Source organism: Castor canadensis, chromosome 11 (assembly GCF_047511655.1).
Source record: "Castor canadensis chromosome 11, mCasCan1.hap1v2, whole genome shotgun sequence".
NCBI lineage: Eukaryota > Metazoa > Chordata > Mammalia > Rodentia > Castoridae > Castor > Castor canadensis.
The window spans coordinates 111163332-111188332 of NC_133396.1; the positions used below are offsets into that span (position 1 = coordinate 111163332).

Consider the following 25001-nt stretch of genomic DNA (forward strand, 5'->3'; position numbering starts at 1 on the left):
GGATTTTGTAAGAATTGTCTCAGGAGTTAACACAGGGAAGTTCATAAAGGGGAGAGTTCTTCTGGTGCTGGTATGGAACCAGTGCCTCTGCATGCTAACATTGCTAACTTGCACTCCCCAATTCCTTTAAGGAAAAGCAAGAATACTGATAAAGATCTTTGGTTTTTCTAACCATGCGAATTTATTACACAACAGCCACTTGGAGAATATTGAAATAAAAGATTTACACCATGATCCACCTTTTGAACACTGGTTTATTTTTCTGGGCAGTTAACTGAATGATGTTGCTGGGACAATGCTGTCACCTTTCAGCACAGCTTATCTGTAAGATTTCCTATCTGAATGTCCTTGTTGTTGACAAGCTGGGGGAGGGGAGCAAGCACTTATCAGTGAAGGGTTGGCTCTTTCTCAGAGAATTTTGTCTACAATTCCCTATCATTTATACCTTTAAGAAGTCAGTATTGACGTATGATTTTATTTCACTGAAAATTCTGATTAGTTTTTGAAGAGAACCAGTGTTCTTCCCAAGAAAGGCTCCCCCTCCTCATGGTACTGAGGATTGAACTCAGGGCCTGATCTTCCTAGCTAAGTGCTCTTCCACTTGAGCCACGGCCTAATCCCTATTCACTGCTTCCAGGGGATGTATAGAATGATTATCCACATGTGAAGTTTAACGTATCATTCGCTCCTAGCTTTTTTGGAATGGGGCATAGCGCAGCAAGGAAGTACAAAGTTTCAGAGGCAGATGAGTTTGGGTCAAATCCACTAAAGTCACTGTGGATATATTGCTTATCCAACACCAACTACCCATGTGGAGTAAAACCTGCTTTTCAAGGAGGCTGTGAGGAAGGACTACAATAATGTGTAAAACACACAGTACAGTGTTTCAAGACAGTAGCTATAGCTGAGCATGGTGGTATACACCTATAATCCAAGCATTAAGGAGTCTGAGACAGGAAGATCACGAGTTTGAAGCCACCTGGGCTACACAGTGAAACTCAAAAAACTGCAACCAAAAAAAGTCAAGTCACATTAGGGGTACAGTTGTAAATTCTTGTGCATGAAATACAAAGAAAACAAGTAGTACTGGTAACAACACATTTATTTCCGTACCCTATTGTGTGACCAGGAGGTGTTTTTCACTTTCCAGTAATTGATTAGGTTATAACAATTAAAATCCAGAAGGTAAACTAGTGACTTATTGTTGCTCATAAGCATAGGTAAACAGACATGGTACCACATAAAGGAATTTTAAACACTTCTAACCTTTTGGTAGTTTTGAATACGGACCACTAGACTTTGGCAATAGACCCAATAGATTGATATGCTCCTAAACCTTGTAGTTTTCCTCAGACACAGCATGAAAAACTTGGATTTAATGTTTGAACTTTAGAGATTGAACCAAGATTCTTAGGAAGTTGCAAAAGGCCAACATTACTTGAGGCTGTCATAGTATCACCCATTTAAGTGTTTTGCTATTCAAAGTGAGATCTTGGTAGGCAGCAACTACATGCTAGTGTCATTTTGTAGATTTAGCATTTGTTGAAAATAATTTCTAAAGTTTAAGTAGTTTTAACTTAACCTTCTGCATACCAATTAAAGGAATTCAGGTAGATCCCAAGTCAAAGAACTGGACAGCTTATCAAATTGGGTTTCCAGTTAGAATTAGTCACTTCTAAGCATTTGCATCAATTCAGGGCATTTCCTTTCAGGCCTTTTATTCCTGTCCTGAAATCTTGTATTTTCAGAGGGTTTGATATGGGTACTCACTGCTAGAAGAGGATATAAGCATGTGCTGATCACCAAGTATGAGATTTATATTACATTAAATTAAAATTATATTCTGTTGGAAATAGGTAAGAGGGAGTTCCCAGATCCTAAAAAATATTATGGCCAAGGAAATGGAGAACTCAAAAAAGAATCCACCTCCAAGAAACTAATTCAGTATAGTAAAATAGAATTAAGTGCCCAATCTTAGGAAAAAGTCTACTAATAGGGAACTAGGACACCACACATTTCTTTGGAGATTAAAGTGCAGGCTATGAAATGGCTTATAAAATAATGCATGAAATAGTGCAATCCTAAGGTGCCATTATTTTTATGACGCATAGCCTATTTTCATGTTCATTTGCTCTCAAAAATCCAGCTGTAGTGACACCTTTTAGCTTATTTATTTAGGAATTACTTATACTCTGTTTAACCCACTTTTGGGGTTACATAGAATATTTTAACATTTTAACATATAGAATAGCACACACATCTTGAAACTACTAAATAGAGATTAAGGCAAGCCCCTGTAAAGTTCAGTACTCCAAAAAAACATTTTTACCAAAATGTTGCTTCCAAAACCAGTGGCTTTAGACCTGATGGCACCCCAATAGTCCTTACAACAGTAGGGTTACTCGGAATACATTTGCATTTGCCCCATTATTTCCAGGCGCTGTACATCAAAAAAGATGGTTGAAAAACAGCAGGTTTTGTATTAGCTCAGGATGTGTGAAAACCGAGTAAGCCCTCCATGTGGTTAGATAAGCAGAGGATCCAGTCAGGGTGAGGGGGTGTGGCCAGTATTCTTCATTTCTTATGTATGTCTTTTCATATTTTTATCCACGTGTGTAGTGTTGTACTATAATAAATTTATACATAAAAATGACTCAGAAGTCTTTGAAAAGTGGCCAAGGAAGATGATGGAGATACTTTATGAAATTTTTGTCTTAACAACCCACAACATTTAAATTACTAACATTCTCTCTTAGGTTTATAATTTTTTCATAACGTTAATTTTAGCTGATCAAAGTAATTTGTGATTTGTAGAACCCTAAATACAATTATGGTATCCAAAAGCAAGTTTAAAAGCTACCCAATAAGATAAATGGTGAAGGCAATATCCTAACATGTTTTAACAATTCTAAGACTTAAACTGTCAACTGTACTGCTTTATTCTCCTAGTCATGAATATTCATGCACCAAGTGCAGCTCAAGTTTACAAACAAGGGAATAGAGCATATGCTGTAGAAATCTATGTTTGGAACAGAAAATTTCTCTCTAATAGTGAGTGCTCATTATGAAAGCCATATATTCATGTTAACTAGTGGAAGACTATACATACATTTATGCTACGCAGATGTAGTTTTGAAAAGAAATTCAGGAAACTTTTAATAATTATAAAGACATAATCTGAGGCATCTCCCTTTGATGCATAAAGATCATACTTTGTAAACCTGTACTCTGATACATAAAAAACATTTTCTTATTATCAGAAAAGCAGACTATTAAAGTTATGCCGTGAGTATTCCAGTAGGCCTCCTCCAAAGTTATGGCAATATGGCTAAATCCTATGATTACAAAAATGAGACCTGCTGAGAAAATAAGTTCCAGACATGGGACTTTTATGGATGACCTTGGCTGACAAAATGTTTTTAGGAAACTGTTTATTTTTAAATTACCTTCCCAACAAACCATTAAACACTTGGATGTTACTTTGTGGTTTTTCATTGAAAACATACTACATTGTAAATGGAGTTTCAAAGTTAGACATAGAAATGATCAAAATCTAAGGACAGTATTATGAAAGGACAGAACTAAAAACAGATAGGAAAGTTCCATTTGGTAAGATTAACCTAAAGGATGCATAACCATGTCATGTTGGACGGATAAAAAAAGGCAATAAGCTTGTGCTTTTATTCAATTATGGTACTTACCAAAACCTTAGGTTTTATACATGTGTCAAACTCCCACCTGGAAAGGGATAGTTTTCTGTATTACACCTAAACTTATTTAAATAACTGTAGCCCAGGGCAACAGTTCCTTAAAAGAACGTAACAGTAAAATAACTACATAATTTAACACATTAAAATAAAACCAGGACAGTGATAAGTTGAATGACTCAGAAATATACAACTGGGGAAAAGAACACAATTTGGAGGTTGTTAAAGTGACCACTTAGAAGGTTGAACAGTGCAAGACATGCTTTTCCAGTTACAAGCTCAAAACAGGAGTGCAAACAAAATTAAAGCTTTTGTTTAAAGTTATAATGCAAGGAAAGCCTGAAATTAATGTTAAGACGCTTTCCTCAGGTCAACCCCTAGATACGAAATGCTCAGATTTTTCATGGTACAGTTTTCTTCAATGAACTTTCTTTCAGTAGCAAAACTGCATCCATAGTAGGATCCCCTACTCAGTCACCACATCTGATCCATGAGCAAGCACACAGTGGTGAGTTAGGATCAGTCCTAGCTCCCAGAGATCTGATCTCAATAGAAAGAACCTTGGATTTGGGGTTCTACCTTAGCTAGTGTGACTGAACCCTGCGGAGAATAGATAAAGCAATGGGCTTTAATAGTCTCTTGTTCCTATAAAACTGGAGGACAAATGGACTAACAATTCTCCCCCTAGAGGCAAACTGTTGCAGTGGAAGATGTTAAGTGCTTACATCAATGAAGACACTGCTCTAAAAGTGGAGAAGTATAGAGATTCAGGATCAAGACCAGTGCAAGAGCTTTGTAAGTGAGTTGACTAGGCAATGCATGCATCCATCCATGCAAATGTAGGACATGGCCCGAAAACAAACTGAAAACATGTATGTAACAACTGGAAACATCCCTTGCCAGCAATTTATAAAAATATATAGTCAATACTGTAGAGGCTCCTTCTACAGTGAATACTATGGAAGTCCTTTCATTTACCCATCACTTCAATATTAAAAAGCATTAACTACTTTTTAGACATTCCAGACAAAGGTCACTTATAACAAAAAGTCAACTTTTTTTAAACAAGATAGTGTCCATTTAAAAAGTACTTTTTTTCTTTCAAGTGAACAGGACATTTTCTGTATTAAACTTAAGTTCTAGTCTATCAAGACTGAGTTTAAGATCTTTATGTAATGTGCATATATGCAGATCAAATAAACTTACTTTAAACATTATGTGCACAGAAAAAAAAGTTAGCTCCCCAAAACATGATAGAACAGGTCTGGTTAGTACAAATCTATTGCAAAGTAAAAACATTCTGTGCATCAGTTCCACCAGAAGTGGGAAAAGAAAGTCCCAACCATTAGAGTTCAAGTGTAAGTTGTATTCTGAAAGTCTAGAAGCTTAAGGGACACCATGTTGCTCCCAGTATCCTGATATGCATAATTGCTTAACCTATCTCTTCCTCTGGAGCTAGAACCATATTCCAATTTACTTCCTATTCCGAAGTCGTTTGGATTTCCTAAGAGAGTCTATGGCTTCTGTTGCCTTTCTTCGTTTCCGAGGAGACTCTTCATTCTGCCCAGACCCTGAGGAGTTTCCTACAGCACTTTCCATTACTTCTCGTAGTTTGCGTTCTAGCTCTGCCAAACGTGCATTCTGTTCACCTATGATCTGGGTCTGCTCTAGCAGTTTCTGGTCTTGGTCTTGAAGCTGCTTCTGCTGTTCTTGCACTTTGGTGCGAAGCTCAGAAATTTCACGTCTGAGAACAGTCACTCCAGCACCATTGGTTTTAACCTGCTGCTGGAGTTTGGTAACCTCTTGTCTTGAAGGGTTTTGCTTGGAGAAGAGCTGCATTGTTGTTAGGGCTGCAGATGGTCCTGGAACTGTAGGAAAATAGTTTAAAAGGGTTAATCACTTAATGTTTTCCTACCAGTAATACTTGTTTTAGAATGGAATATCCTCCTGAAATCACTTCTGATTTCTTTTTCTTTGCAATCTACTTGCTTTAATGGACTAATCAGATAATTTAACAATAAATGAGTTTGAATTCTCATTTTCCTGATCATGTGGACTGCCAACCAATAGAGAAACTTGGATTCAAAATATAAACATTTTTAGGACCAAGTAAGAAAATACAAATAGTGAAATTGGAAAATAATACTTTTCTATCTTATTTTACATAAACAAACATAAACCTTTTTGTTTGTTTCCCATTTTCTTTCCTCCCCCATCTTTTTTTTTTTTTTTTTTTGGTTGGGATGAGGTTTGAACTCAGTGCTTTGTGCTTGCAAAACAGGTGCTCTACCACTTGAGTCACACCTGTACTCCATTTTACTCTTTGGAAATGGGGTCTCATGAACTATTTGTCCTAGCTGGCCTCAAATATTGATCCCCCAATCTCAGCCTCCTCCCAAGTAGCCAAGATTATAGACATAGATAGACTTAGACTTGTACATCTAAGTAACCACTGTAATTTCACTGTCTGAGGTATACTCTTCTTTCCCTCATCCAACTTCCACTTTTATTCCGAGGTATAGACCAATTCTTACCTCATGACATTATCAATCAAACCAACCAATACTGGTTTTATCTCCATTAAGATTCGGTCTCTGCCATATTTGTATATAATTGGATAGTGTTTTGACATATTTTTCTTCTCTACAATAATTTAATTTCAATTCTAGGTATGTCTTATCTTTAAAAACAGTAAGATTCCCGAGAGCACATAGCATGTATTTCTTTTCTTTTCAGTTTTTTGTGAGTATTAAATCTTTATGTTTTATCAGTATATTTTTTGTTGTTGTTTTTTGGTAATACTGGGGTTTAAATTTAGGGCTTCGTGCTCCTAGGCAGGTACTCTGTTGTTGAGTTGTACTTCCAGCCCACTTTTTAGTCTCTATAGGTCACGGTGCAGTGCTGTGCATCTAACAATACTTAATGTCATAGGCTTCTTTATTAAATTAGAGACAGTTACTCCACTGAGTATTGGAGGGAAAAATCTGAACAAAACAGAAAGCTTACTAAAATTTCCCCCCTAATTTAAAGTATTTGCAAGAGTAAAAGATATCAAACAATTTAGTCTTTTTTTTTTTTGGTGCTGGAATTGAACCCAGGGCCTCGCACATGCTAGGCAAGCACTGTACCACCGAGCTACATCCCAGCCCCAATTTAGTCTTTCAGCAGATAAAGAGCATAAATCTCTAGTATCTAATATGCTTTCACAAAGCAGCTACCACACAAGTAACACTTTGCAAAATAGCTACCACGAAGTGACAGGATTCAAAATAGCCTACAACATACCCTGTCTTTTAAAAAAGTATTGTATACACATATGAATAATAAAAAAATAAAAATTAAAAAAAGAAAGTAGCAGCCAGATACTGCGGTGGCTGAAATAGTACACTGCATTATTTGCATGAAGAATATTTTGAACTGGGTATGGTGACACATGTCTCTAATCCCACACTCAGGAGACTGAGGCAGGGTGATCAAGTTCAAGGCCAGTCTGGGATACATATTAAGTCCCGTCTCAAAAAATATCAAAAGAATATTTTGGGTTTTATCTGGTATAACTTTTGTTTTTAAAAAATGAACATTAACTAATCAGAAATGGTACTTTAAGTCAATACTGTGGTATTTGCAAATATTTAGCCATAAGATTGTTCTACATAGCATAATTTAATTAAAAAAAAAAAACAAAAAACAAAGAAAACTATGCCTACAACCCTAGCTACTCGGGAGGCAGAGATCAGGAGGATCGAGGTTCAAAGCCAGCTCAGGCAAATAGTTCGTGACGCCCTATCTCAAAGAAACCCTTCACAAAAAAAGGGAGGGGGGGAGGGGAAACTCATGTAGGCTCAAGGAGGTGTAGGTCCTGAGTTCAAGCCCTAGTACTGCAAAAAAAAAAAAAAAAAAAAAAAAAAAATTAGAAACAAAGAGCTGAGGAAGAGCATGTGCTTGGCATGAATGAAGCCCTGGTTCAATTTCTAGCACCAAATTGAAAAAAAGTAAATAAATAAAAAAAAAAAATTTTTTTAAAAAGGAAACTAGAAATAACAGATATGCCCAAGAGTAGTGGACCAATTATATAAGTTATGGTCTGTAATTCAATCTATTACTAAAAATGATGCTACAGATAAATATTTACTAACAGAAAATTTCAAGATATGTGGTTAAATGAAAATAGTAAGTAAAAGCATATTACAGAAGTATGCATGAATATTATTAAAACTTTGAATACTATAATCAAGAGTTACCTGGAGGAGAGCCCATGAGTCTTCCAGAAACATCTGAGCCTGGCAATTTTCTCTTTAGAATTGGAACAATCTTCTCATCAAAGTACTCCATTGCCATGGAGGAAATATCTCTTAACTCTTGCAGTACTTCATGAGCTCGTTGAGGGGCTCTGGTAGAATTTACATACCTCAATACACGATAAATCTCATCAATTACCTAAAACAATGAATTCTCATTAGCATTTAAAGAATTTTTTTAAAGAAAATAGCTAAATATGCAGAAAAACGATCACTTGTTTTGCAATTCCTGTACAGATCTATGGGATATTTTAACTGATGTACTGGCCATGGATAATATTATTATCTGCAACATGTAACTTTTAGGCTTGTTATAATACTTTATACTTAATACTTAGACTTATTAGTTATTGTCCCAGAGCTAAGAAGTCAGGACAAATAAAATATAGCTCCTCCCCTGAAGGAAATCATAGAATAATTGGGGAGACATCTGTACAGACACATGATATAAAGAGGGTTACACAAATTGCTAAAGAAACCAGAAGACCAAACACAAATTAAATCCCACATGGGAGTAGTGGTAGGGTGGGGTTATTACCCAAACCCATATTCTATTAATCCTCCAAATCCAAATCCAACTCCACTCCCCAAGCCCCAGGAACTCAATCCAATTTCCTTCTCTCTTTTGCACTGCTCCCACAGGTTCTATCCCTTTAAAGTTTAAAGTTTCATTCTCCAAGAGTCACCATGGATTGGAATGGTTTCCTTAGATCACACTTTCTTGCCATCACCAAAGGGTAGCAACTGTTTTAATGATAATTGCAATGGGGAAACCCAAGGCACAATATACATGGAGAAGAAACAAAATTCTTACAATACTAATATTAATTATCCCCTCTCTTGTTGAAATTGTAACTGAACTTTCTCAGTCATTTATGCTCTCAGCTTTTATCCCTGTGAGGGTATCCTTAATATTTCCCATGGCTTCACCATAGACCTGAAGATAATAATTCACATTCCTAAAGCCCACAATCTGAATGACATCTATTCCAATGGGACTTTTCCCCATGAGAATTGTGTACTAACAAACCAAACCATTCTGTCACCAAAACCTCAGGCAATCTTTAATCAATACATTCCTCCCACTGCATTTATCCAGCCAGTTCTCCCAGTTCCCAATTCTGGATCCATCTTATAATGGGTCTTCTCTTCTCCTTTACTCAGATAGCAAACATATATTGTTTACTAGAGAAACATAATCTAGCAGAACAGTACCTGGACAAACTCCTAGTCCTTAACATTTTCTATACTTTCAGTAGTGTGATGGTCCTTGTCAGTCTAGAATGACAAGAACCATGGGATGGTCCCACGGGGTAGAACACCTGCCTAGCAAGTACAAAGCCCTGAGGTCAAAAACCAGTACCATACACACACAAAACAAAAAAACAAGGACCTAATACATGTCAGCAAGATTTTTTAAAGTATTAGGATTTGTCCTTTTCATAGAGCCAACAAAACTTCATAGAAGAGTCCACGTTTGTGGGACTGAGGACTGAACAGGAACTGCCATGGGCTGAATTGGTGTGTGCTTAGATGGATGTTCTGAGGGATAAGGTATGTTGACTATTTTATTTTATTTATTTTTATTTATTTTTTTGATAGGACTGGGGTTTGAACTCAGGGCTTCACACCTGCAAAGTAGGCACTCTACTGCTTGAGCCACACCTCTAGTTCATTTTGCTCTGGTTATTTTGGAGATGGAGTCTCTCAAAATATCTGCCCAGGCTGACCTCAAACTGCAATCCTGATCTCAGTCCCTCAAATCAGTATGCTGATTTTGAATTACATGGGATAGTCAGGTGATACCTGCTTGATGGCAGCTGGCAGCTGAAGTACAGGTCAGGAACACAGGAGAGAAACTCAGATGATAGTGATGCTTCAGTAGCTAATAAATAGATTGCCAAGGGAGAATATGCAGAACCAAATAATCAAAGGCAAAATCCAAGGCACTAGTGGTTAATGCTGTATTATTTCTGGCATTACTACTAAGGAACTCACTTTAGAAGAAAATCACTTTTTTTCAAAGATAATTTATTCAATTACCACATTGGAAACTAATACATATGTCAAGAAAAAGAAAATAAGAGTACTTTCCCTTGGACTTATAATTTAATTAGGTGAGAATATCCTAAAATTACAAGATAAACATTTTATTCAAATAGTTACTGAGTTCCTTCTATGGACATGTCATATTAAAAAGCAGCAAATGAAGATGACAAGACCCTTATTATAATGAAGTTTAAGTAAACAAATAATGAAATAATTTAAAGTTATGCCATGAGGAAAAAAGAGAGTAATGTGATAGTTCCTGTGGGAAGAAGAGGGAATACATCAGATGGTGTCTGGGAAAGGCTTCTTGACATATTTAAGTAAGAATGAATGATGATGTAGAACTGATCACTTTGGAGATCCAGGAAGAAAACAACTGAGGCAGGAATAGTAATGGTAATGGTCTCAAGGCCAGTGTCAGTGTCCTGAAGGCAGGACAATTCCTATCTTGTTCACTGTGGTATCTCTGGCATCTCTGCAAACAGCAAAAGTTAAAAATTTTTTCTTGAGAATGGAACTCTTACCAAGCTTCCCTACAGAATATCAGAGCTTCTTATATTTTACAATTAGAATTTTAAATATAAAGATCACACAAATGATACATATTCCTATGGTAATTGTACAAAACTAAACATACCCATTCTGAGAAGCTCATTCAGAAGCATGGACAATGCTAACATTGTAAAGACCACTTCGTAAGTTTCTAACAACTTAAAGTTTGCATGTGACACTCCAGTTGTTTTGGATAAACAGATCCACTTTACCTTTCCTGGGATGAAGCAACAGAGATTGGAATCCACATACTTCATAAAAGTCATATTTAACAGCGACAGCCTGGTTTCCACAGCAGCAAGTATGTCTGCATGGCGGGCTAAAGAATGGTTTCTCCTTTCTGACTCTCTCCTAAAATAATAGTAAAAATAAATGGCAACTATTAACACAGTAGGGTAGAATAAACTGTTAAGCAAACAAAATGCCTTCCTGAAACAATCCAACTATGTTTTGTTATTATTGTCTTGAGGTAAGATTGACTTCGAGCTGTGGTAAACTGAGTAATGATCCCCTCCCCAAAGATGTCCATTTTGACATGTTAGACATTACATCTACATCTACAATGTAATCCTTAACTATAAAGATGAATGAATCACTGTGCACAGATGTCCTTGATAAGGACTAATTCTAACTACACTTCATATTAAGAAGAATTACAGCTAGTGGAGTTGCTCAGTGGTAGACCCCTTGCCTAGTACATGCACGAGGCTGGCCCAGGCTGGCCTCAAGTTCTCCATCCTCCTGCCTCAGTCTCCCAAGTGCTGGTATTACAGGCTTGGATCACCAGGTCCATCTACTTTTGTTTTCATATATAAGAAACACTAATCCAAGTTCATGAAGATTTACTATTATGTTTTCTTCCTAGGGTTCCAGAGTTACTCCTGCCATTTACACATAGGACTATGGTCCCTTTGCAAAGCGCATGAGGGAGAGGTGTAAATTCATTCTATCACATGCAGATACTTCTTGAAGCCAGGTCCTGGAGGTCACGCCTGTAATTCTAGCTACCCAGGAGGCAGAGATAAGAATCACGTTTGAAGTTAGCCCAGGCAAATACTTCTTGAGTCCCTATCTCAATACCCAATACAAAACAGGGTTGGTGAAGTGGCTCAAGTGGTAGAGCACCTGCCTACCAAGTGTGAGGCTCTGAGTTCAAACCCCAGTACTGCCCCCCACAAAAAATATTTTTGAAACAGGGTCTCACTATATAGTCTACGCTGGCCTTGAACTCATGATCCTCCTACTTAGCTTCCCCAAGTGCTGGATTTACAAGCACACACCAACTATACCCAGTCAATTTTTAAAAACATTACCCTTTTCTCATTGAACTGTCTTAGCATTGTTACTGAAAATCAACTGTCTTTTGCTAGAAAAAGTTGGAAGACTATGTAAACTCTTGGGATTTAAAAAAAAAAAAAAAATTAGAGAAACCACCACCCACAACTGTAAATTAATGCCATGGCTAGCCATAACATACCTTGGAAGTTGTGCTTTAACTTGTTTCTGACATAGATTATGGTACCTCTCCACTTTGAGAAATCCCTGATTCAACATTCTCTGACAGACCAAGTCCATTCTTTTACAAACCTATGGCAAGACGGGAGACAGAATTTTTTTCTTTTAAATCAACAACCAAATCATTAACAAATACCTGAAAGTTCTCAGTGCTAGTACTGTTCCCCAGTTTGCTGTATGAATCTCTGAATCAGTGTCAGTGAGTGAATCCCTTAAGCCATGTAATTTCTATAGTATTAAGAAATTAATATCATTTACTTTAGATGTTAGGTGCATGTACCCAGTAAGTTGTGGCCCTGTGGATCAGTAAAAACTGTACCTGGAAAGCTTTTTAATAGCTTGAAAACAGAGAAATTCCCTTTTAGGCAAAAATGTATATCAAACTGAGTCTAACCTCTCACAAAATTTAAATGATCAACAACCAGAATGACTGTGTAGCACAAAGACAACTACTTTGAGTTCTTAAGGCATATGCTATTTTTACAGTAAAAATATCAGATGTTAGAACAGCTGATTTGAGTCAACCTATATGCATTTTTGTGCAAGTCAGCTACTATTTGAAAGCTTTATCTAGCCATCTGTAAAATGTGACCAAATACTCAATCACTAGTATTAAATAAAATATAGGCTAAACCACTTGGTAAACTCTTAAATACTATATAAAATTGTTAAAGTTTATCTTAGTACTAATTTAAAATCTGCATTCCACATATATAGCTGTTATATTTAAGATATTCTAACATCTTTTTCATCTTAATAAATCTAGTATATAAATTTTTTTTCCTGTTTTAGTAGTTCTGAGGTTTGAACTCAGGGCCTCAACTAAAAGCACTCTACCACTTGAGCCATACCCCCAACCCCCTGTTTGTTTTCTGATCCCTGACAAACTTTCAGTGCTTCAGTTATAGGGCTGGAGGTTGAAAGTAAGACAATGAAGTAAATGTCTGCCAAAGATAAGTCAATTATGTCAGAGGCATCTTATGTTTCTGTCTCTCACAGCACCCATGTATAAATGTGTGACACACATTTGATGCAATGAAATGCTGATGAAACCCCAGATATGTTTGTTTTCTCCTTAGAATACAGGGAGACAAAAATTCCTGCAAACTAGGTTGAAGTACACAAAGGCTTTAATATCAACACCAGGCATTTCCTAAATCACAGAATGCTACATGAAATGTATTAATATTTATTTTCAACTTCATAGTAAATTAAAAAACAAACTTTGAGTACTGTGACTTAAGTAATTTATAATGATAGTTTAAAATACAATAGAATCTACTCCTAACTAAGCCAGTTACCAACATTTGTTCAGAGTAACTGAATAAAAAGGCCAATAAACCCATATATTATATTATCTATGCAATATTGGGGTTTTGAACTCAGGGACTTGAGATAGCTAGGTAGGCTCTCTATCACATGAGTCATGCCTCCAACCCTTTAACATATGTTTTTAATGAAATAAATAACTCTTCCTTCCAAAACAAACTAGTAAGGGTCATTATTTTATATTTTGAAGAGCTCTTCTATAACTTGGAAAATTCTAAAAAACAAAAGAACACACAGCACATATTTTATTAGTTATCAATGTGTAGATAAGATCACGTTATACAACTACCAGAATGAGTGAAAAACACAATAATAAAAATATTTTAGATCTTATGGACCCCTGAGATGATCTTGGGAACCCCTATAGTTTCCTTGGACCACACTTCAGACAATCTGCACCCTAATTCTGAATAATCACATTTTTACAAACACCAGTTTTCAACTCTTATGTGAGAAAAAATATATACTTTTATTGTATTGAGAAAAGACATTATTTTTGAGTGTGAAATGAAGGCAACAGAGAGGGCTAAATTCTCATCTTTCACAGTAGAAGCCAAATAAAAACTAGTGGTATGGCTCAGGTGCGAGAAAGCCTGTCTCATAAGCTTGAGGCCCTGAGTTCAAATCTCAGTACCAAAAAAAAAAAAAAAAAAAAAAAAAAGAAAACCCCAAGGTACCTTCTGACACAACCTTGTAGAACACTTAATGTCTCTATAAACTCTAAAATGCTGTTAAGTTCTAAGATGAAATATCTATCTACGTACCTATCTATTTATCCTTCTAGAGAAACGGTCTCACTATGTAGATGAAGCTGGTCTGAAACTTGCTATGTAATGCAGGCTGGCCCTTAAACTCATGATCCTCCTGCCTCAGCCTCCCAAGTGCTGGAATTATAGGCATTCACTCACTATGAAATAATTTTTAAACAACACAATTACACAAAATTTAAGGTCAATCACTACTATTACAATTGCCAAGGTTCAGCTGAAGTTACTTTGTTTTGCTGCACTGACTATAGCTAGTTGTATGATTTACAGTATCTTTTATGAATCACTTAGAAACTCAAGCAAGTATGAGCACTGACTAGTTTTGAGTATCGAAGAATGGCTGATGAGAATAAGTCAACTACAGGAGACCTTACATGACAAAAAATTTGAAACTAGACTTTGAAGGAAGAGGGCAAGGACTGCCGAGTTGCAGTTGATAGTGCAAAGGCACAAAGTCTAAAATGAGAAAACCATTGGCAAGCATTCTACCACTTGAGCTACACTTCCAGATAAAGATCACTCATCTTTTGAAAGATCTGGTACTATGATGGTTGGTTATTTTCTATAAGCACTGTAATATTAGGACTAAAGGACTAAAGATATGGTTCTGCAAATTTCACTAGAGATAGCGAGGATTGATGTAGATGATCACCAAAAGAAGAAGTACATGGGGGGAAAAAAAAGGCTTACAAATAAAAGCTTAAAATGACATTTGTAGTTCAGAACTAGTAAAAAGAAAAAAAAAGTCTCAAAGACAAATTAGAACAGCACCACAAAAATCAACATAAAAATATGTAAAGCATTAATCAACAGTGTAAGACAAGCTCAGTGTTCTAATGTGGTCCTCATCCTTTCATGGATATTCAATAAACACTGACTGACTCATAAACACAAAGATACAAAAGAGCATACACACAACTTTTATTTAGGATTTAGAAGAAAGCAAAGTGACTGAAGGAAAACTAAAATATACTGCATGTCCCCCAAGAGAACCAATTTAATGACTACTGCTGACAGTGTAAGGTAACTTGCAACTCTAAATTATCTCACTCTGTGATATAATGCTCGGACGCCCTCGTTCAATCCTTAGCTCCCCAAAACAATCAAAACCCAAACCAAAATTGCCTCATTTAAAGTAGAGTTCTAAATTTAAGGACATGTTAATGATGTTCTAAACTAAAGGGAAGAAATTTTGTTTCTCTGGTTATTAAAACAAACAAACAAAAAATCCTAGGAATTTCACAATTTACCCAAGACAGTAAGTTAAAAATACAGAGCCTAATAAAAAGATGATGATATGTTAAAAACTATGAGGGCTCATAGAGGCAGAAGGGAGAATGGTGGTTTAGAAGCAGCTGAGAAGAGCTGAGGAGAGGAGGAGAGCAGGTGATCAAGGGTACAGAGTTACAGTCAGACAGGAGTAAGATCTGGTGTGCTATTGCCCAGTAGGGGGACAACTGATACCGATAATATACTGTACATTAACAAAAGTTAGGTAAAGGATTTTAAATGCTTTTGCTAGGAGGAAATGATAAATGTTTGAGGAGAAAGGTACGTTTACCAAGATTCAAACATTACACAGTATATATGTATGTCACAACATCGAATAGGCCAAGAGGAGTGGTGTATGCCTAAAATCCCAGCACTCGGGAGACATGAGCAGGATGGTAAGTTCCAGCCAACCTGGGCTACACAGCAAGACCCTACCTCAAAAACAAATAAACAAACAAACAAACAAACCCAACTCACATGATACCTCAAAAATAAATACGGTATGTATCAGTTAAAAAGAAAAATGGTGACAGTAAAAAAAAAAAAAGTGAATGATGTCATGGAAACAGCTTTTGATGGCACCCATTTTTTAAAAAGTTGCAATAAATTTAGGTAGTTTGACAGATGTAAAGACACAGGAATAACCAAGATAATAGTTGCATATATCTGTTTGGGGGGAAGGGGGTACGGTACTGGGGTTTAAACTCAGGGCCTTGCACTGTAAGCAAGTGCTCTAACACTTGAGCCACGACCCAGCCATTTTTGGTTAGATAGGCACTTTTACATGGTTTTGCTTGTGCCAGTCTTAGAAACTGATTCTATCTGCCTCCTGAGAAGCTGGGATTATAGCATATACCACCATGCCTGGCTTGGTTTTTTGTTGTTTTTGTTCAGTACTAGAATTTGAACTCAGGGCCTACATCTTGAGCCACTCCTTCAGTCCTTTCTGTGTGTGTGTGTGTGTGTGTGTGAGTGTGTGTAATGAGGTTTTTTGAGATAGGGTCTCAAGAACTATTTGCCTGGGCTGGCTTCGAACTGTGATCTTCCTGATCTCTGCCTCCTAAGTAGCTAGGATTATAGGTGTGAACCACTGGTGCCCGACCTGGCTTGTTTTTTGAGATAGGGTTTTGCTAACTTTTTGCCTGAGCTAGCTAACCTCAAACCTTGATCCTATCTCTACCTCTCAAATAGCTGGGATTATAGGCAAACACCCCCATGTACATATATCTTATTAAGTTTTATTGATATGGAAAACTCAAATCCATAGATATTCTTTTTGAGACAGGGTCTCATTACATAGACCAGGCTGGCCTTGAACCCCTGATCCTTCTGCTTCTGCCTCCTGAATACTGGGATTATAGATGTATAACACAATGTACTGCAGATAGTCTCTTAAATAATATGCTAATTACAAAATATGTTAAATCAAAATAAAAAGTCTTAAATGTCATTTAAAATTTTTTAAGTACCCCAACAAATTATCAGAGCACTGACAGATTAGGAAAAATGTAAACTATAAAACATATACACTGAAACCCCAAAACAGAAGGAAACCTATGGAATAAATCATTGTACAAGAATGATACTTAGCTTAGGTTCCGTTATTATTTGCTGTTTTACCGTAAAAGACTAGATTTACTTGTTCTTAATCTGTTACTTCAGGATTTAAAATGCCTTTAAAATCAATTCCTTTTTTCTTTTGGCAGTACTGGGGTTTGAACTCAGAGCCTCATGCTTGCTAGGCAGGTGCTCTACAGCTTCAGCCACACACCCAGCTCCCTTTTATCCTTTTCTAACTTAAGTGGCAATAAAATTTTTGTTTAGAATCATTTTTGATTTGTTGTGTCACCATGGTCATTTTTAATAACATGAGACAATCATACTGTAAATTTTTGAAAGCTACAAAATTTCCTTTAATATCAAGTATTAATTAAAAAATGCACATCTTAGCACTTGACAGTAAGGCTTACAATATATGATGCTGTGTAGTTCATAGCATTTTTTCCTCCCTGGATGTCTTAGCTTCCTTGAAAAATGTACATTGGACCTCTTTAAGATATTGTAAATCTTTAAGACGTACTGTCAATTTAATTAAAGCTCTTCTGGCAGAAAAAGGAAGTACTGCCATAGTAATATACATGGGTGGATCAAGATATATTCTGAGTTCTAAAATGTTAAAATATAAAAACTATCTCTTAGTATCAGGGAAATAGTATAATGGAACCTAGTATTTAAATGTATTCATTTAGTACTCTCAAATAAATTCTCAAATAAATTGAGAACTTGATCTTTGTCTTCAAATAAATCAGCAGCTATTATTAAAGATTTCGGTGCTTATCAGATCCTCAGTTGAAACTACTGAAACCAAGAAGTCCTACTTTCTTGAGACAAGAAGAGATTTGTAAGGACATCAACAGCAGTTCCTATTATGCTAATGTTTAGACAAAAAGAACTAGATCATCCTACAGTTCCTCCAAAGTTTAAAATCATAAGGAAGAAAATTAAGAAAAATCTAGATTGTAGGACATTTTACAAGCCATGCTTCAAAAGGCCAATGGCAGGAAAGAATTTTAAAAAGCGGGGGGAATGCTGTAGATTAGTTTAAACCTTTATTAGATTCAAGATATACCCCAAAAAGAGGAATCAGAAGTTGAGAAATCTGAATTTATACTGTGGTAATACTGTGATTATATAAGTAATTAGAGGTTACATATCAGTTGTATTTGCATTTTAATGGTTTAGCAAGATGTGATATGCATATCCTTGCCTGCACAGGTGCACCTAACCTTGACACATTTAGAGCAAGAGAATGAGCACAGAAGTAAAAAAGATGAAGCAAATGTGCAAAAAGTTAATGACAGATGAAAAATCATTTTAAAATGAATCATGAATGAGCCACAACTATTTCGGTTCTTCTTGTGCCCTACTTGCTTTTCCAGTGAACTCATCTTCACTTTTTTCACCCAAATATGAATAAAACTTTCCACCTCTTACTTAAAAATACTTTAAGCCTTTACTAAAATATATCAGAGATTACTTGTGCTACTACATTGTTGTATTATAGATACCACACACACATATGTATGCAGTCCTCAATTATCAGTGGGCAGAATAACAAGAAAGTTTACATTCTTTGAGTCTGTCCCCTGGATATTCATTTGAGAAATATAAAGAAAAACAATTAGGAAGAATTCCCAGGATTTCGATAATGTACTCTGAAAGCCAAAGAGCAAAGCTTTCTGTTTTTGATTATCTCGCTATTCTCATTAATATAGGAAACTTGAGTGTTAAAAATAGATTTCTAACTTCAGATAACCTTATCAATTTTTATTCTGAAAATTCTGAGACACTCATTTTCTTAAAATAGTCTTGTAAAATGTTAGTCACATTCTGGGATGAATTAAAAAATTAAAAATTAAAAAAATTACTAACCTGTTTAGGAGGCAAATGATAAGCACTGATTTTTCTGATTATAATTTATATAGAAAACTCCTCTAACTTCACAGTGACACCTATTTTTCTATTGTTTACTCAGAGCAGTGATATGTTTTATAGACTATTTAATCTGTTCAGCAGATAACGAGCACCTATATTGTATCACAGACTATCTAAGGCCCTCAAGACTCACAATGAAGGGTATGTTCCCCACTCTCATGGAGCTTAAACTTAGTGGGACAACAGGCTCTTCTAAAAATGATTTTAGGTTAACTTAGATGATTTAAGGTTAACTTAGAAATGCAGCTGAGTAAAGTTCAGAGAAGAGTCTTGAAAGGTTTACTGAGGTGCCCCCACATGAGTTGTACAGATGTTTTCTACCAAGAGGGAAAACAGAGCAGAGTATGTGCTCACATAGACCCCAGAAGTTTGGGAAATTAAACACTTGATATCTGTTTCACTTAATCTTAAGTGCAAGATGCTAGAAGGAGGTGCTTGTAATATACCCCCATCAAATGATATCATTTGCTCCTAGTGTCAAAAATATTGAAATTGGGCCAGGGGCCTATGGTTCATACCTGTAAGACTAGCTACTTGGGAGGCTGAGATCAGGAGAATCTAGGTTCAAGGTGGGCTTGGACAAACAATTTATGAAACCCCCATCTCCAAATAACTAGAGTAAAATGGACTGGAGGTAAAGCTAGAGTGGTAGAGTGCCTGCTTTGCAAGCACTGAACCTCTGGGTTCAAACCCTAGTTCCACTCCGACAAAATTACAAAAACTGGATTCATATGCATAAAAGTCATCTTTTTAACATAGTACCTTTCTTCAATATTCTAAGAATCTGTACCATTCAGTACATCAAGCCAACTTTCTGCTATTGGAACCTGAGGTAATCAACTTATTAGAAGCTATTCTTTTTAGGTCACTTGTGGTGATGCTGGGAGGTGGGGGGAATAGCCTCATTGTGGGAGTGTAAACTGTTTACTTTGTTGTGGGGAAGTAAGAGACTAAGACATTGGGTTCCCACCATCCCCTTTGAGGGCATACCTCCAATGATCTAAAACCTCCCATTAAAGCCTCACCTCTTCACATTTCTACCACTTCCCAACAGTCCCAAGCTGGGGACAAAGTCTTCAACAAATGGACCTTTGGGGGACATTCCAGATCCAAACTATAGCACAGGTATGCAGATACAGCTAGTCTCTTTTATGAAATTATAATGATGATAAAAGATTAAAAAGTAGTTTTATTGAAGTCCCTCACCAAAACTGTTCATCCTGGAGATTCTCAAAAATGGTTTCTTACGTTTCACTGTCCATGAAATAAAAAAATTTGAGGCATACTAGGAAACTGATCAATAATCCAGAACATTTAAACCTTCACACTTCCAAATTCAAGCTCACCTTAATCCCTCTAAATCACCCCTCTCCAAATTCTTCATTACTTCAAAATTTTTTTTTTTTCCTGCTGGGAATATTCGTCCACTTTTACTTCCTGATAAAACCCATTTTCTTGAGGAAGTCTCTCCAATTAACCTCAGCACTCTTGGATTTATGATCTTTGCCCTGTGACTTGCAGGCTTTCTGAGTATGCTCAAGGAAAGCACATGCATTATGTCTTCACAACGACACTGCAGACAATGTTACTGGTTGAACCCCTTTACTTTGGGAGTTAACAGGAAGAATGAACTGTCCCTAAGAGATTTGTTATTTCTTATCTGTACTTAAGTACCTATTAACAAGATCAACAGTGGAAGAAGTGATGGGAGAGAAAAAACCCAACTAAAATTTAGCAAGAATTTTCTCTATAAAACAGAAATGCAGAGAAGTGGTTCTTAAAATGTGGTCTGGGGACACTAGATCTCCCAAGACTCTTTCAGGAGGTCTGCAAGACCAAACTATTCTTATTATGCTAAGATGTTAATTGACTTTTTCATTTATTCTAAGTACACAGTGGAATTTTCTATGGGCAATATAGCAATAATATGATGACATTATTGTTTTGACAGCTACAGGAATTATGTGCGGTGTTTTCTACAATTTTCTAAGGTAAGTTCTCAGGGTCTTCAATAATCTTTTTTCCTTTTTTGGTGGTACTAGGGTTTGAACTCAGGGCTTAAACAGTAATTCTTAAGAGTGTAAACGTGTCTTGAGACAAAAATTTGAGAACTCCTGGTACAAAGTGAGGTATACAAAGCAGAGTATCTACTCTGGCTCAACTGCCTCTATGCCTAGCAAGCATGAGGCTCTAGGTTCAAAACAAACCCCACTACCAGCCCCATGTGGTGGTCCATACCTGTAACGCTTATTATTACTCTGTAATCCTCACTACTTGGGAGGCAGAGATCAGGAGAACCCCAGTTTGAGGACAGCCTGGGCAAAAAGTTAAGAGGGCTTCCCATCTCAACAAACAAGCCAAGTGTGGTGGGGCACACCTGCAATCCCAGCTGTGTAGGAGACATAGATAGGAAAATCATGTTGCAGACTGGTCCCAGACAAGAGGCTCTATTGAAAAAATAACTATAAACAGGTAGCAGATTTAACAACTTAACAGTATTCTAGAGAAGTATCTTGGGACAGGGCTGGGAGCATGGCTCAAGCGGTAGAGTGCCTGACTCACACGAGCAAAGTCCTGAGTTCAAACCCCAGCACCACCAAAAAAAAAAAAAAAAAAGAGAGAGAGAGAAATGTCTTGGAACAAAGCACAGCTCTATGTATTTTGTTGCTGACTGGAAAATCTCATTCTAGAAAATAAGCAAGTATTCTCAATTTAACCCACAAATTCATGTTCTGAAGCTCTGATAACTCCTTTACATGTACTGCATTTGAAGTACAGGGGGAAAACTGTGATAGTCTCTCTCTCTAAAACATCTTTTAAATCCTCTCATACTTACGTTTTGCAGGTAAGAATATTGTGTTCATGAGTCAAAGGAACAGGTTCAAAGTTAGCTTTTATCAGCTTTCTAAGGGTAGAACCTCACTTCTTACCCTTTGCTACTTGTTTCAAAGTCTCTCATGCACTACCTACAAAAAACCAGGTGACATGCTAATGCTACGTCAGCACAAATTTGTCTGTTTTAATGGGAAAGCAACTCAAAGTACACATTTTGTCATTTCAAAAGTTGGGTTCAATCAAATAATTTAAAATACAGTGGGGGAGTTAAATATTTAAAACTACTTCTGCATAACCAGGACTTTGAGGCTCTAGGCATAGTTTTACAGCAGTATTTAATGATAGAAAAAGATCCAATTTAAGAGGACATTCAGACAGTCCCTTGGAAATCACTAAACTGGACAGCCAAATTTCAATTATTTATGGTAACAAGAAGCAAATATTATTATCTAACTTGCAAAATTAGTTGAAAAATGTTATTGTAGCCCAACTTCAACTTAGAGAAAATCTTTCAAAGAAAATACAGAATAACAGATTATGTACCTGTCCTCTAAGTTAGGTGCTAACAATACTTATGATTGATATCTTATAGGATAAGGCAATTCAGCAAACTGGGAAGAATAAACCAAAACACACATGAACAAGGCAGAAACTAGCTCATTAGCCCCAAATTAGCTGACGTCTGGCTTTACAGAAACTAATTCTGTTTTTAGTATTATTGCCTTCCAAGAATACTGAACCTTAATTCTACTGAAAAAAAAAAATCAATGACAGGAACTTTGTTATATAGACACCATATACTTAAGTGACTTGATTCTTTTTGGCCACTTAAATTGAAAAGATTAAATACAAAGCACTTAACCAGGCAATGTCTGTTTTCTGTCCATTTCATATAAAGATCATAATTAAATTAATGCTGACACCTAGTGACAAGAACATTTCTTTAATGTTATCTGAATTGTACCTTCTGAAACCAAACCAATGAATCTAAAACCAAGATACTTCTAAATTCCCACAAAAGATTATCCATTTAATCTAGTTAAGAATTACCTACTGACCTTAAGTAAAGAAAAGAATAAGAGTTCCTGGGAGGTAAGGGTGGAAATTGGTACTAAAGGAACTCTAAGAAAAACTTGTTATTTAAAATTATAAATCTTTAACCTTAAAAGGCCAGAAGAGATAGCTGCTTAAAAATTAACTATGTTGCTACACATCCCACTTGAAAGAGATACCATTTATTAATAAGTTGTGAGACGTATTCTAATTCTTGTCTCCTTAGCATAGGCTGTCCCCGTCCCCCCCTTCCCCAAAACCTGTTTTAACTTCAAAAAAGTATAAAGAGGGTCAGGGGTGTAGCTTATTGGTAGAGCACTTACTTATCTACTACGTACAAGGTGGGTCTGAACAACCACCACCTATACTACAACGTCTAACCTGTTTTCCTTGGCAAAATGTAACTTAAACAGTCCAAGCTTTACAAAGCCATTGTCTGCTTGACTGGCTGAATTCAATCAAATGTTATGTACGCCCACATACATATATCGTCAATTTTGATCAAACACCTTTCTTTGTAAAAATATGAAGGAATATTTAAGAGTCTAGACAAAAGTCTAGAGTGACATGTTTTGAAAATCAGAGGCAATCAATTTTGACATATCTGTTTTCAACTGAAGAAATTCTCCATTCTGTTGTTTGGCATGGTTGAACTGTTGTATTGACTAGAAAAAAAAACTGCCCATCAGTTTGAATTAACATTTATCAGCTTGCTTTTACATATTTTTTAAAAGCAACTATAATTAATTTTAAACTGGAGGTGTAAGCCCAAAATATGGCACACTGATAAGTTTTTTAAAATGCTATACAGCGTACAGTCAGAAACACGTCTTTGTCCTCTTAAAAAACAATCCAAAGCAGATTTAGTATCCACACTGAAGCGTCTCGCAATCACTTCAAAATGTCCACCTCCTGCAATTTCCTGACCACCTGAAGATAAATTCACTGAAAGGAAGCAAAATATCTGACTGAATCAAGACATTCATGAAACCTTCAGTCAAACCTCTGGGGTGAAGTAGAAGTCCAATGTCAAATTTAGGTTTTTTGGTTTTTTTTTAATCTTGGACCAAACAACTGTGATTTTAAGGTATAAATAATCCTCTTCTACTGCTGGCAGGTGGGCGTAAAGGACTTGGTTTTCTTTAATGAATTGCAAGAGAAAAAACACCCCAACACTGTCCAGGGGTCAAGTTGCTTGTGTGGATGGGATGTGTCAGGATGAAGTAGGGTGGGCACCGTCACTTCCCAGGGCGCTACTTTGGTGGTCAGTTAGGACGCTGGGATTCGGACGTTCAGAACCTCTACTGTTTTTTTCTTTTCTTTTTTTTTTTAGTGGGGGGACCCATCAACACTGCTTCATCTTTTCCAACAAGGAAGCTTGGGCGGACGGGTAAACAATGCGTTATTCTTACAAGGCTAACCCAGCCTGCCTGGGATCAGTTGCTTACTAGTGAGTTTCTCCCTTAACCGGGCCGGGGCTGAAAGGCCATATAGAAGAGGCAACGCGACCCCTGGGTGTGGGGGGGTCCACGCTCAAGGCGAGCATAAAGCTGGGAAGCCCAACTTCGCTACCGATTCCAGGCGGGGTACGGGGGGCAAGTACACCCCCAAAGCGAAGTCCGTCGCCCCCAGCCCCACAACCAACGCCAACCGGAAGCGGCCCCCCGCCGGTGACCTACGCCGAGGGCCAGTTTCTGGCGGGAGGGGCGCGCTCCGGGAGCTGGAGCCGGCTGGGGCTCGCGGGGTCTCCCTCCCCGGGACCACGCTCCCCTCGCCTCCCCTCCCAAGACCTCGGCCCAGAGGAGAGGGCGGCGGGGTCCCGCGGGGGGGCTCACCAGGCGGAGCTGGCTAATTTCGTCGTAGGACATAAAGCTGAGGATGTTCTCGATGGCTACGATGGGCAGCGCCACCAACGTGTTGTTTTGAGGCAGCTGGTCCGGAGCCAGCGCCGGGGCTGGAGGCGCCTGGGACCCCGGCTGAGGGGGCTGGGGCGGGGGCAAAGGGGGCTGTCGCTGAACAGAGCCAGCAGCCGAAGAGGAGCCGCCGTCACCGTGGCCGCCGCCACCCTCCTCAGCCATCCGCTCTTCCGCCGCCGCCGCCATCTTAGGAGTTTGATTCCTTCCCCCACA

General features: G+C 37.3%; 1 protein-coding gene across 2 annotated transcripts; it reads right to left on the minus strand.

Annotated features, from left to right (window-relative positions):
* Positions 1-1084: 1084 nt before the first annotated feature.
* Fbxo28 (F-box protein 28) lies at positions 1085-25001 on the minus strand. Of its 2 annotated transcripts, none has more exons than XM_020153228.2 (5): positions 24708-25001; positions 12084-12193; positions 10819-10957; positions 7949-8144; positions 1085-5575 (listed from the first exon to the last, which is right to left on the minus strand). In XM_020153228.2, exons 1-5 carry the CDS (start codon positions 24972-24974, stop codon positions 5181-5183), a joined length of 1107 nt encoding a protein of 368 aa, XP_020008817.1. In that variant the 5' UTR covers positions 24975-25001; the 3' UTR covers positions 1085-5180. The 2 variants fall into 2 exon arrangements, with proteins under 2 accessions (XP_020008817.1, XP_073904338.1); XM_074048237.1 differs by lacking the exon at positions 1085-5575 and adding an exon at positions 9812-9890 and having other exon boundaries at positions 8001-8144.